The 14,316-nt window shown below is 39.0% G+C and overlaps 1 protein-coding gene across 7 annotated transcripts in view; it reads left to right on the top strand.

Annotated features, from left to right (window-relative positions):
- Positions 1 to 14,316, top strand: part of TRPS1 (transcriptional repressor GATA binding 1) — a 375,172-nt gene that overhangs the window by 352,738 nt on the left and 8,118 nt on the right. For all 7 annotated transcript variants that reach the window (XM_073590220.1, XM_073590217.1, XM_073590218.1 and 4 more), the window contains one exon: positions 13,119 to 13,241. In XM_073590220.1, coding sequence (XP_073446321.1) covers positions 13,119 to 13,241 — 123 coding nt within the window. The remainder of the gene's footprint in view (positions 1 to 13,118; positions 13,242 to 14,316) is intronic.

Genomic DNA, 14,316 nt, shown 5'->3' with positions numbered 1-14,316 from the left:
TAAATTTGCCTCAAAAACCTGGGAAAACTTATTGACTCGAGTATAAGTCTAGGATGGGAATTGCCGAAGATACTGGTAAATTTAATGCTGCACAACATACAGTATGCCCCCAAAATGCTGCACAGTAAATGGTGGCCCAAATAACGCTGCACAACATATGCCCCCATAAATACTGCACAGTGAATGGTGGCCCAAATACCGTAATGCTGCCCCCAAAGTGATAGGATTACTGGTAATCCTATCATGTTGCTGCCGCTGCCTCTGACCCTGCTGGAATTAAAAATAAAAAATAAAAAAAACACTATATACTCACCTACGTCGATGACAGCTGCTCCTGAGCGTCGCCGGCTCTTCAGTGACTCAGGCAGAGGGCGCCTGCTTTCCACGTCATCGCGCCCCCTGCACGTCACTGCTGGAGGACGGGAGAGAGCGGCGCGCAGAGATTTTGAACGCCGCCGCGGCCCTATCATCACCAGACGCTGCAGGGGACCGCAGATGAACACCGGGGACCGCGGAGATGACGGGGACCAGGTAAGTTGGCACCGTGACCCGAATATAAGTCGAGGGGGGTTTTTCAGCCCCAAAAGGGGGCTGAAAAACTCGACTTATACTCGAGTATATACGGTACTTTGTACCTGTGAAGGACAAGGTTGTGATGGTGATAATTACAAAGCCTTTTTTACAATGTCATATTATCACTAAATTGGGATCAAATCACATCAATGTAATGTATCTGAGCCTTTCTGAAAATTTCATAAAGCAGTGTTTTCTCACAGTAAGGCTATGTGCCCACATAGCGTTTTTTAAACCCTCAGGAAACAGGTTCTCCTTCCCAGAAAACGCGTGTTTTTGATGCGTTTTTTTCCACGCGTCTTTTACTATATATACTATAGGAAATGGCCAAAAACGCGGACCTAGTCGGAAATTAATGAACATGCTGCGTTTTTAACCGCTAAGCGTTTCCTTAGCGGTAAAAAAAACGCATCCATTGGCACAAAAAGGCCAAAATGCATTTAAATGAATGGGATGCTTCTTTTAAGCATTTTTGATGCGGTTTGACCTCGAAAAACGCATCAAAAACGCTTAAAAAAACGCTACGTGGGCACATAGCCTTAATCTGTCTTACTTTAGCACTAAGATGCTTTAAAGTTGCTATGTGGGTTTTTTTTGGCTAACTCCCTGCCTGTTGTGCCCAACACTGATCTCTGCAGGCACCGAGCGGTCACAGACTTCCCCTACCAGTGATTCATCAGCATCAACAGAGCAGCTGCTTTTCTTCTTCCCCACTGTGTGACTTCTGACGGCATGCTTATTGACATCCGGCTCCCCACTGTCTAACTGCGAGAAGCCTTCTTTCAATTGACATGATGTCAGCAGTCATGTCCTGTCAATAGGACAGTCTGGAAGAAGAGGAGCTGCTCTGTTGACGTGAAACAGCTGAACCATCAGCAGATGCTGCTCTAATCCAGCGTTGCATTTTATATGCATGCCTGTTTTTTAGGCTCATTATTTATTCATGACGGCATTGTGGTCCTCTGTGACTGTTATCACATTGTGAAACTTGTGGTATTGCGGTTAGACAGCATTTGTTTGTGGTGATTCTATGGCGAGTGTGTCCCCATTCATTCATTCATTCCCTTGTTTATTATATATGTTTTTAATTATTTTCAAATAAAGAATATTTTTATTGTATATACCATTCAGAGGTGCCTTGTGTTAACTACATGGTCATCATTAGTGTGATTCATTCTGTCTGTGGTATATAGTACCCACATTGTATATGAGCTTTATGGGCATTTTTGTGTATCAATTCCTCTAAGAATATGTATTTGCCAAATTTTGGAGGCTTTCATTTACACTGGATTCAATAACTGCATTTCTATTTCCCAGAGTGCATGTTGGCTCTCTTGTTATTGTACTAACATTCATGTTGGAGCGTCATAAAAATATAAACACTATTGGTATTCTTACGCTTTGACGTTGTGGTGCTTCATAAGTTTAAAATCGCACCCACATGTGGAAGCATGGTTTTCAAATAATAATGACGTTTGCTGAAAGGGCGCCTGCCATGTCCCCAAATGCGATTAACCTGCAGATATAGGGTTAATCTGTAGGCTAATTGTGTTACAATGCTGTCTGGCCGCCTGACTGACAACGGAGAGAAAATTAGCTTTGTTTCTCTCTGGAGCTGCCAGCTGTCAGTCACAGAGGTGTGCCTGGAGCGGCTACATTCACAGGTCACAGCGTTGTGAGCGTTGGCTGTAACCACGACCCGGCACTTTCATTTACAGCTTGCTCTTCAGCACATCTGTACTGAGCAAACTGTCAATCAAAGTGCTGGAGCATGCTTACAGCCACTGTTCACCGAGTGGTGACTAGCCACTCCGGAAACGCCTTTATGACTGAAAGCCAGTGGCTCCAGGGAGGAATAAAGTTTATTTTCTCCAGGTAGCTGAAATTTCAGTAAGGTGACCATGAAGCATTGTAACACTATAAACCAGCTGATTAACCTTATAGCTACAGGCTCCCTTTAACTTCTCTGTTCCAGGTTCTGTAAAAATAAAAAAAAGCAGCTCTGAAGCTCAACCTGCTGCTGTAGAAGAGAAATTTCTACATACAGTATCAACATGAATGTTCTAGATTTCCTAATTTCGCCAAATCTCTGCCTCTTCAGAGATGTTATGTAGCTTGTAAGTTATGAAGTTGTTAATATCACAGAAGAAACGGAACTCGCGAGAGAAAAAAAATAAACTGTGGAACATTTGATGGTTATAAACGTCTACAAGGAAATGACTCAGATTAAAACCTCTGCTAACTTTTTGTATTAATTTATACATCCGTGTTCATATACCCCAAGTGCGTTCACTTTCATTAAGACATTTTATATTACATATACGTATGTCCTAGACTCTCCATGTAATCTAGAATGCCATCAAATATTTATATTCTGCCTAAATATACTATTCCAGTACCAGGCATAAATATGTCCATCCCTTTTTTTTTTAAACACCAGTTATTTTGCAATCCGGTACTGATCATGACTGTTATGCTAGCTTGTTTTTGTTTTTTTTGTTTTTTTCTTTTTTTTTTTTTTATGGAATGGAAAATGGTAATTTAGAATTTGTAAGGTCTTTTTTTAGTACATATTTTGGCTATTTTAGTATTTCTTTTTGATCCCCCCAAAGGAACGTATAAATACAATCACTTGTACCTTACACTGCCATATTTCTGCATCGCAGTGTATTTTCATTTTACTAATCTGCGATGGAGCTCTTCCATCCCCACATTTTTTAAAGGGAACCTGTCACTTAAACTATCATTGTTAAACTGCAGATGTAGACTTAATCTGTGGGTTGAGTTCTGACACCATAAGGCCACCTCACTTAGAGTCCCTCTGCCATGAGGAAATGAACTTTATTCCTCCCGGTAGCCTCAGGCTTTCAGTCATAGTGGTGCAGCCGTCGTAGCTTCAGTCACCACTCATAGAGAGCGGCAGCTGTGACCACATCCAGGTACTGACTGACAGCTAACTAGGCATAAGAGCCGGTTGTCTATTAGTGTCACTATCCACACCAACACGCTTCTATGACTGAAAGCCAAAGGCTGCTGGTAAAAATAAAGTCAATTTTCTCCCGGCAGGCTACATGGGATTGCCAATACTTGTACTTTCTAGGTTTCCTGATGGGTTGTCCAGTTTTCCAATTCTCGGCTAATGAATCTGAAATTGTGATTATAATTTTGATGAACTAAGAGTTCACTGTAAATCTTGACCCTGGCAAAATATTAGTTATCAGGTTAAAATGACTTAAGGAGTAGTGAATAAGTAAATGCTTCTTTGCATAATAAACCATCATTTTACCTCTTCTCATATACATTGATGCAATCTGCTTTTTACTGTAGGTTTCATAGATTGCTGAAATACTTGCATTAAATGCAGAAATTTCATTGTTCAGCCTTTCGCAGTTGTCTAGAGAAGATCAGATTGCAGCAGGACATGATGCCCGGTGCGCTGATAAATGATCGTAGAAGAGGTTATTGAAATTGTATAATGTGGCTGACGGCTGCACGCTGCTGGCGGTATTGACTTAAACTGATTAATTAAATGCATAACAATTAAAAGGCCAATGTCAGTCCATGTTCTGGTCTAGGAATGAAAATGATGCTGTGAGTGCTCTGGTGTAGTGGGAAATGCCAGCTATTGCTATCAAAATGAGGAGAAAAAAGTCCACTACTAAAAAGTCCAACTTTTTTTATAATACAAAAAGGAAACACATAAGAACAGAGCTTGTTAAAAATAGTCACATAATGGATGTTAAATGATAAGGAGAATGAATGACCATCACCCAGACGTGATAAAGACCGGTGCTGACCCTAGTATAAAAGCACAAGGGTAAACAAACCACACAACCAATCAATAGCTGCTTTATCCTTAATCCACTGTGGGACTCAGAGGGTTAAAAAAGCCCCCACTGAAAATACCTATACACAGATACATAAGTCCCAATCTGTATCTCTTATGAAAGAGGGAGGATTGCATTTGAGAAAAGACCCAGATTTAGCTCGTTATACTACTATGCATTTTATGAATGGGACATCCAAAGGGTCTCCTGTAAGTGGAGGCTCCATTAATTCATTGGAGGGTCTGGAAAGTGTATATTCAGAAGATTTTTATGAGGTTACAGGATCATATGAAAATAGTGTAAGTGACTCTTCCAGCAATAATTCAGATGAGACTCATTCTACGTCTTCATCTGCAAATTATCCAGAGACGCAAACAAATTCTGAACCTACTGAAAATTTTTTATCTCAAGATGACAAGGCTGAGTTGAATCATGAGAAATCTTATATGACTCATGAGCAATCTTTCTCTACCCCGCTTTCCATAGATGAGATTCCAGCATCTGATAATTACCCTACAGAGGGGTTCATAACGAAAATGTTTGCGGCTCTTATAAAATCAGTGGAGTCCTCTGGAAAGAACGGTTTGGATTTGTTCTATTGTCCCAAAATCCAACTGTCTGATTTCAACCGAGCAGACAGCCATAACCATAAAGCTTCTGAAATTTTTATTAAAAAGCTTTTTAAGGACACTTCAATGATATTAACCGATGATAACCATTCAACTTATTCAACTCACTCAAATTCTTCGAATTCTTCAAGGGTCTCTGGGTCTTACTCTCATGGCAAAAAGATAACTGACTTTCCTAAAATTGATAGTGATATAAAACAATCAAGCAACCCACAAACGCTCTCCATGATCTCAGACTCACTGAACAAAATTAAAAGGGACATTGCATTTCTTAACTCCACTCTGGCCAACTATGAGGACTTTAAGAGAAAAAACAACGTTAAAATACGTGGGATCCCGGAATCAATTCAGACCTTCCAGCTAAAGAGATATATATCTTCAATGATCACCTACCTATTTCCCAACACTAACGAGAACTATCTGATTGAAAAAACTTTTCGGATACGAAGACCACCCACACTTTCGCAAGATTTAGCAAGAGATGTTATTGTGTCGTTTTGTCCAAACTGGATAAGGAATGCGCTCCTTGGAATGTCTAAGGAGCCAAAATTCAAATCTTCCCCATACAGTCATTTATCTTTCTTCAAGGACTTGTCAAGGAACACCTTACAAAAAAGGAAAACATTCTCCTCTACTACATGTGAACTTTTACGCTCCGGGATACCGTACTATTGGACTCAATCTTCAACTCTCCTTGTGAAATTTGCAGCAAAGTTAATTCCTATTTCTTCTCCAGATGAAGGGACTAATTTTTTAGAATATGCCGGAATTAAGATCTCCAAGATCCCTAAGGGACGATCTTCTTCTTTGAGCTCGGACCTTCAACCTGACTGAATGGACTATATTTAATTATACTCATTTATTAGTCCTATACTCCACTTTTAAAAATTTTCAGGATTGAACCGGACTTTCCCCCCAATAGGTCTTAGGGACATCATCGGATGCCCCGGACGGGGCAGGTTATTATACCTCCTATACTTTGTTATTTGGTTAATAATTGACACATTGGAGGCTAATGAGAATAATTGTTTACTTTATTTTAGGTACTAATACGTAGATTCGTAAATCGTTATTTAATCTTTACTCTAGTGTAGAGAAATTAAGCAACTAGATAGCAATATCGAGCTTGAGCTGTAGCTTTTCTTAAGCTAATTCAGGTATGCAAATACTGTAGCATATACGGAGTACTGATTCTATTCCTTACTGATATTCAACTTGATGATTCTCTGTATTGTTTAAGGCAATATGTAATATTTCTTGGTCTCTGATGTTTTATGTATGTAGCCTGTCTAATCCCCCTCTCTTTGGGGGGCTTTCCCTGTCTTCACAGGGAAATTTCTCTCTATTCTATCCCCTTGTTCCCCTCCCATTCTCTCATAAAAATTCTTTAAAAACTTAATAAAGATTATTGGAAAATAAAAAAAGCCCCCACTGAAGATCTGTCGTCAAGGACCTAACGAGCCACAAAAACATATACATGAAGAGATAGGAGTCTGATTTAGGTGCTGATATCCGTTTCGAGAATTGGAACGATGCCATCAATTTCACTTACAATTCCAACATATCAATGGGTCTTCACGAGGGTTATTTTAAACTGTTAAATAGGTGGTACTATACCCCAACAAGGTTATCACATTTTAACACAGAATTATCTTCCTTGTGCTGGAGAGGCTGTGGACATCAAGGGAACCTCTACCATATATTTTGGGGTTGTTCAAAGATCAAAAACCTCTGGTTCCAGGTCACACAGCACATTAACCTCATTGCTAAGGACTTCACAATTACGCCTGAAAGAGCACTTCTTTCATTAGACATGGAACAGTTTGATGATTCGGTAAGATACATTATCATACACATCCTCTTAGTGACTAAGACCATGTTAGCACAATGGTGGAAGAAAGTCGAGGTTTCTAAGTTTTCAGACATACTTGATAAAATAGGCCAACATAGTGATTTAGAACTCAGATTTGTGATTAACAACAATCACATCCACAAATATACAAAAAAATGGAAGACTTGGAACAACAAATTCCATATCAAATAGACCTATTAAGAGGTATTATATTTTGAGGCCTAAACATGGCCGTTGTAGTACTGGGATGCTGTATCTCCTTCCAAGAATGTTACCCCATAATAAGGATTGGCGATTTTCTTTTCCTTTTATGTTGTTATTTGCTATATGCTATTTAATGCCTATTTGTGGGTTCTCTAGTTTTAAATTTTTTCCGTACCTGTACAAGGTTCTTTACTTCCCATTCCTACCTTCCTACCCTTACCCTGTTTAATTACTGAAAACCAATAAAATTATTTGAAAAGAAAAAAAAGCCCCCACTGAAAAGCAATAGAGAGCGGTTCTGTGGTTAAATACAAATAATGTATAAAAATACATGAGATTGCACAATGCCCCTTCTACAAATATTAACAGCAGTCAGAGAGATCTGCCGGAGGGGAGCACTAATGCAGCATGCACAACTAGAATAATATAGTAGTTTCCTAACAAAACTATTTAGGGTCATATAACGAAATGAGGTTTACCCATTGTAGTAGCAAAGCGGGTCTGCCCAGGGGACACGTCCATGGTCATTTCCATACAGAGCAATAGTTTATCAGACTTCAGTTTAGAGGGAATGTAGCATTAAGGTACTGTCACACTTAGCGATGCACCAGCGATCCCGACCAGTGATATGACGTGGACAGGATCGCTGGTGCATCGCTAAGTGGTCGCTAGTGAGCTGCCACACAGGCAGATCTCACCAGCGACATAGCAGGGGTCGGGGGTCGCTACTTACGTGTCAGACGAGGCGATCCTGACGTCCTCCCGCCCGCGTCCACGCGTCGCTCGTCTCCACAGCAGGAAGCCCTAGCAGGAAGCTGACGACGAGAAACCGTGCAGGACGTTCTCGCACGATCAGCGATAACCAGCGGGGGAGCGGTCGGAGGTAAGTATCAGACATAGCGATATCGCTAGCAATATCGCTGCTACGTCACAAAAAACAGTGACGTTATAGCGATATTGCTAGTGATATCGCTTAGTGTGACAGGCCCTTAACAGCAGTCTCTTAAAGTTAGAAAAATCTATTTTTTAGGTCAGATGAGGCGGCGGAAGTAGTTTTAGCGATAAATTCTCGAGACAGCTTTCCTTAAAGTGTCAACATATTTATAATCCCTATAAAATGAAAGAATTATTGCATTATATAAAGAAGAATTGCTATTCACTGCTATAATGTAATTTCTGTTATTTTTACAAATGAATTATTGAGTATATTGATCGCTTCTGCCCCCCCAGTATTGATTAATGGAATAGTTAATCATCAGGCAGACCACAGCTCCGTAAATGCATGTTTGCGTTTAGTTTAGCAGAGGTGTTCCTTCCAGCGCTTGCATCTGGCGGGAAAATATCCTACGGAAAGCTGATGCTGCGCCAGGGTGTACTTTTTATTTATTTAATTCTTACGCATTGTGAAACACTTGATGAATCAAATGCCCATTCAGTGCCAAGAAAGTGCTCCAGTCTTCAGGCCAAAATTATGTCTGCACAAAGGTTTGCATTTGAAATGTATCAGAGTACAATTACATCCATTGTATTCTTTTGGCAGTAGACTTCACTTCTGCAGCACAGACTTGTGTTAAATAAATTGACGAAATTTGAATAAACCCTTTAAAATTGCTGCTTTATAATAAAGGTAATTTTTCTGTTTATTAAAGCGAATTTGCTCGATTTTTTCACTCGGCTCTTTTGGATAAAGTAGAGAAATCTCATTCATAGTTTTCCATCATGATTCGGAGGGGGGAGAGGGTTCAATTTATTTAATTCTCCTAATAGTCAAAGCTTCTTTGAACCAAGAGTGAACACCATATAGAGAGACCATATTTCTGCCCATAGAGGGAAGACCCAATACTGGGGGCAAGGACCAATGCAGATGAACTTCCATGAAAAATAGTTTTAAGTTTGAAAGACGATACAGGTCCATCCATTTCAACGAATAAACTAAAGTCTTGATCTAGACTAAGGCAAAAAAAACAACAGGATGTAGAAGGCTAGAACAGCCCCAATGACTTGTGTGAAAGTTGAATTTTTTTTTAAACACAGATTGCTTTATGAAAAAGAAAAAAACATTACCAAATTAAAAAAAAACATAAAAACCTGATTTAAATGGTAGGTCATTTTCTGATGAAACATTCCATCTAGTGAAGCCATAATGAGCAACACTTTACTATGAGGCTGGTCCTGTGGTGATTGTGGATGGTTCTGCTCCAGAGACCCTTGCAATCAGTTGTTATCTTTGTTTATTAGGGGCATAAACTAGGAGGGCTCCCCATCAGGTGGAGGAGATGTGGCCATGACTTGACCAAAGAGCTCCTTGACTTGCAAACTGCTATGGTTTTGAGATGGATCATTAAAATTGATACAAAAAGTTATACAAGTTTACCTAGAAAACTACAAAACAACTAACAGTAAAAACACGTTTCTACCATAATAAGCTTTACAGAGTAGCTATTGAAATCAATAAGTTCCGCCTTTAATAATATATGGACATAATTACACCGCCAGAACAAGAAATGCTATTTTTTTTACTGTGGCTGAAAAGGGGAACTAACTATGGGGCACAAGGACATACACTACCATATAGAGTGATGAATGAAAAACCCGGTCACAGGGGAGCGCGAAGGACACAGATGAGGAGGTTATTTCTAACTTGATTTATTGTTATCCACCGCATTTCGACGCGATACTGCCACCTGATGAAGACGGATATACACTGTCGAAACGCGGTGGATAACAATAAATCAAGTTATAAATAACCTCCTCATCTGTGTCCTTCGCGCTCCCCTGTGACCGGGTTTTTCATTCATCACTCTGTCTACTCCTCTCCCGAGTTACCCAGCTGGAGCTGCAGTGGACCTCCCTCAATTCGCCACCTGCCTGGCGCACCATCTAGACCGTCCTTTCTGACTTTGCATACACTGCCATATAGTCAGCCAATAGGTCTGTTATGGGGTAGAAAGAGGTGGTCCATTTCTGGTTTGTGATATCGAAGAACCTATGCAAAATTACCACTCAGCGAAGAGGAACTGTATTGGGGATATGGAGGTGATACAATGGCTGCCATCAACACTTGACCTTTTGACTTTTCTATAATGACCTCTTTTCTTCATTTATTGTCCTAATGGGACATCTTCCAACATATATCCACAGTGGATGTCCCCTGATGCATCCATCTGCCACATGACCCAATATATAAAGTGCAAGAATTATATTGTGTTGTATAACATGTAAAATTACAATCATCTATCATGTGCACGGAATGTCTTTTTTATCTGTTTCTATACATATGTTCATTTTCTCCCGATGGATATTTAGAGCGCCCTTAATCCAGAGTTCATTATCTCTCCAGTCATGCTTAATAAATCTGTTTGCATTCTTTTCCTATCTTTTGCTGGAAAGTTATCAATTGACAGTGACATTTTCTATTAGATTTGTGATTAAATTAGTGAGAATTGCCAGCTTCAGAAAAGTATTTATTTTTTTTCGATTGTGGCAATTTCTACATTTCTACATTGTGGAAAGTGATTAAAAAGGATTTTCTACTAAAATGTTATTGATGACCTTATCCTTAGCCTGGCACCTCCAACGATTAGATGTTACCAGATCTGGCAGTGGCCAAACGTAAATGTTGTATAAAGTGGAATTTTCCCAAGAATGGGCCAGCAACATCATTGTAGTGGAAAACCCCTCAGTTGTGATAGAATTATTAGAAAAAAATCATTTACATTTTTGTAAATACAATAAATATATATATTTATTGTATATCATATTCTCCCTCTTCTGCCATACAGATTAGATTAAGGCCAATCCTTCCTTACATAAAACTACCGTAACTATACCACAATGTATAATGTTGTTAAATGGCTTATCCCTTCAAGGCATTTAAGACATCTTGGCAAGATATGCCATAAAAGTCCTACATGTGCATGTCCCACCACCATTCTGTTGATTTTGGAGCTCACATAGAACTAAATGGAAAGCACTGTACATGCATGGCCTCCACTTCATTACAGAAAGCTTATGAAGGAGCCTCATTCTTGTGGTAGATGTGGGTCTCACTGCGGAATATTCACCAACTGTCTTGCCAATTTTGCCTACGTATTCAAGAAGGAAATACCAGTTTGGTGCCTTAAGACAGTTTCTAATATATCTTCAGGTAGTTTCCAGTTTTGAAAGCCCCTGTCCCTGGCTTCAATATGGTTTTTTAAATCCTTTTGTACTTGGCCTCCCCAGATCTTCGCTGCTGCTCCCAGGTGTTTGTTACTGTCCGTAGCGTTGATGTCTTGTCAACAGCACTGCAGCCATTCATTGGGCTCAGAGACTGTAAGTGTCTTGTGCCATCAAGTAGGGCAGAACTGCTGAGCTCAATTATTGGCTGCATTGCCGTAGGTTTGACGTCACTGCTGCAGATGACCTCAGAAGCAATTATGGAGTCTCTGCACTGGACATAGTGAGGGTTAGTAAATCTCAGTTTGTCTTTTAAGACAAAATACTGCAAAGGAACATTTTGTTTCTGAAACTGAAAAACCTCTTTGAAGGACCAAAAAAATGAAGGTGTTGCCACTGTTCAAAATGGCTTACTTGTGCTACAGTATGTCTGGTGGTAACCTCTCCATGGGTACCATATAAACATTATGCAATGATGACTTTGATACCTGGTCAAGCTTCAATGTAGAGGATGGGAATTGGTAACTATTTGTTAGGCGCATTTTCCACGATATAGGAAGCTTATTTTAGCTTATTTGACATAAGAAAGGGTTTACATTTATATTTTCTTGTATACTGTAATTTTTCATTATGCATACCATTGGTTTATTATTTTGGTCTACAACAAGTGACCAAGCAATTTCTTACCCTATAAGTATTTTTTACCAGACATAGCCAATGGTGTATTATCCTGTTATTAAATCACTTTAATTAGGTCGACAGCATGAAAATAAGCAAGTTTGCAGTTGACTTATTTTTTCTTTCTGCTGTCATTCTCCTGCAATCAGAGCTTTTATTTTACATAGTGTGCAGCTTGTTTCCTTGGAGCTTGGCCACCGGAGCCTGACCAAGTGTGCCCATTAGCTACATTCAAGGAGAGGAGTTAACGTCTAACAACCTAGTCAGCTCTCTCAAGCCCATTTATTTCTATTCAGAAGTTAACTGTTCACTCACCATCACCACCCTCAGCTCTTCAGCTCTTATCAGTCCTGAAGAATCCAAATCCCCTAATGTCCATCATTAGTTTCCAGATCAGTTCTCTTAATCATGGCTCTCACTTTCCAGAGCTGTGTGCTTGTTGAAAATCCCTTATATTTCTATATGTAAATATAATAATTGTGTAGACTCAGACCAAGCACTGAGACTATTAATGTGTAGTAACAGAATGAAGCTAATCACAACTGTCACTCAAGGGGGAGCACCCACCTCCCACGCAACGTGCAAGTCAGGAGACTATAAGGAGAAGCTGCTCAAGAAACAACTTGAGAATAGTCCTTTAAGTACCCCTCAAAAGATTTTCTTTATGCTGTTTTTTTACTCTGCATTATTTGATTTAAACTGATGATTTCTATGAAGATTAAAGAGCCTTTATAACCCTATCCAGTGCTTAAGCTATCTTTTTATTGTTACATTACCAATTTAGAGTCCTATTACTAATTTAAGTGGAATTTGATTTGCTTAATAACCTTGTACTTGTCATGCCATTAATAAACACAGGTAAAAAAATGTTTTATAGATTTCTTATATTTTCTCTTACTGCTCTTCTGCCAGTTTTAGTAGTAGAGACATTTAATCCTTACTGCAGCCCCAATTTATATATATATTTTTTTTTTATTTCTAAAAGCAAAGTAATTAATTAGAACAACTAGATCTAATTATGATGAAAACCATTTAATTTGTGTTTAATTTGGCCTGAAACCTTGGCCTGCTGATCTCCCCAAAGAATAGACCTTGTACAGTTATGTTAAAGAAAGTTTTGCTAATTTCACCCTTTGGAAAAAAAAAATAATATTATTGCTCATGTTTGATGTATGTTTTGCTTTCTTGATTTTTCAGAGACGTAGAGGTTCTGGGGTTTTTTGTGCCAACTGCCTAACCACAAAGACTTCCCTCTGGCGAAAGAATGCAAATGGTGGCTACGTGTGCAACGCCTGTGGCCTATACCAGAAACTGCACTCGGTAAGCAAATCACAAGTTCCCATTTTTCATTGCCAGGTCTAAAGATATATGAATACATTTGTTCTCTATTAATATGAAATATTCAAATCCCCCTCTCCCTCCTTTTCTCAACATTTTTGTATTTTATTCCTGACACTAGTCATTTTTTTTGTTTGCTATATATTATAAAATAATAAATTCTAGAATTATTTATGGATAGTTAACTGGAGGTCGGAACTGAAGAAAAAAGTCTGCACGCTGTGCTGGAAGAATTCTCGTTTCATTATTCAAAGTTCGTGTGCTTAGACAACATCAAAAGTAGGTATCAAGACTGCTGATGCGTTTCAGAATAAAATTTCTCAATCGTAGCTATGATTAAGGAATTGTGTTCTAAAACGCGTCAAAAGTTGTGATACCTACTTTAAATGTTGAATGTGCACATAAAGTTAGAATAAAGAAGCAAGAATTATCCGGGAGAACGGCATCCTTTTCTTCAGTTTGGATATCTCTTCCTGCCCGGAAGTTGCCTGGAATGTTAACTACGCAGTGTGGTCAGCTGTCTCGTTTACTTGTGGATGAACTGTAAGTGGTATAGATGCAAACCTGGGTGGCATGGCCTCATAAACCATTGTCCTGTCCCTTCCTGATGTGGGTACTTGATTGTATCTTCATGTAATTCACACTAATAAGAACCACATATGCTGCAGCCGACATATACTGGGCCAAATATCGGTTGCGTTGACTAATCATGTTTATTGGCTTGACTATTCTTAAAATGTCAAGCTAAAGGGCTGACAAATTTTATTTATTTTGATTATACCTGTGTACTCCAAAGTACCTCTTCACGTAGGCCCATTGGAATTGCTGTGGCATGCCTATATAGTAAGTATACGGCTGATAGACTAGATTGAGCAGCAAAATCTTTTTTTTTTTTACCTCATTGGTGGAATTTCAATTCAAGTTTTTTAGACAAAGTAATAGCTCAATCGGTCAAGAAATTTTATATTGCTTCTTAAGAAGATTTCTTCTGTATTGAAAGAGGGGAACAAACTGCAGATATCTCTGGTGACTACTTATATCCCATGCTAAATAAAAC

The sequence above is a fragment of the Dendrobates tinctorius genome, unplaced genomic scaffold, assembly GCF_039654945.1.
Source record: "Dendrobates tinctorius isolate UK_male_01 unplaced genomic scaffold, ASM3965494v1 ptg000116l, whole genome shotgun sequence".
Classification (NCBI taxonomy): domain Eukaryota; kingdom Metazoa; phylum Chordata; class Amphibia; order Anura; family Dendrobatidae; genus Dendrobates; species Dendrobates tinctorius.
The sequence above is the reverse complement of the archived record's forward strand: the minus strand, read 5'-3'. Positions and strand labels throughout refer to the sequence as shown.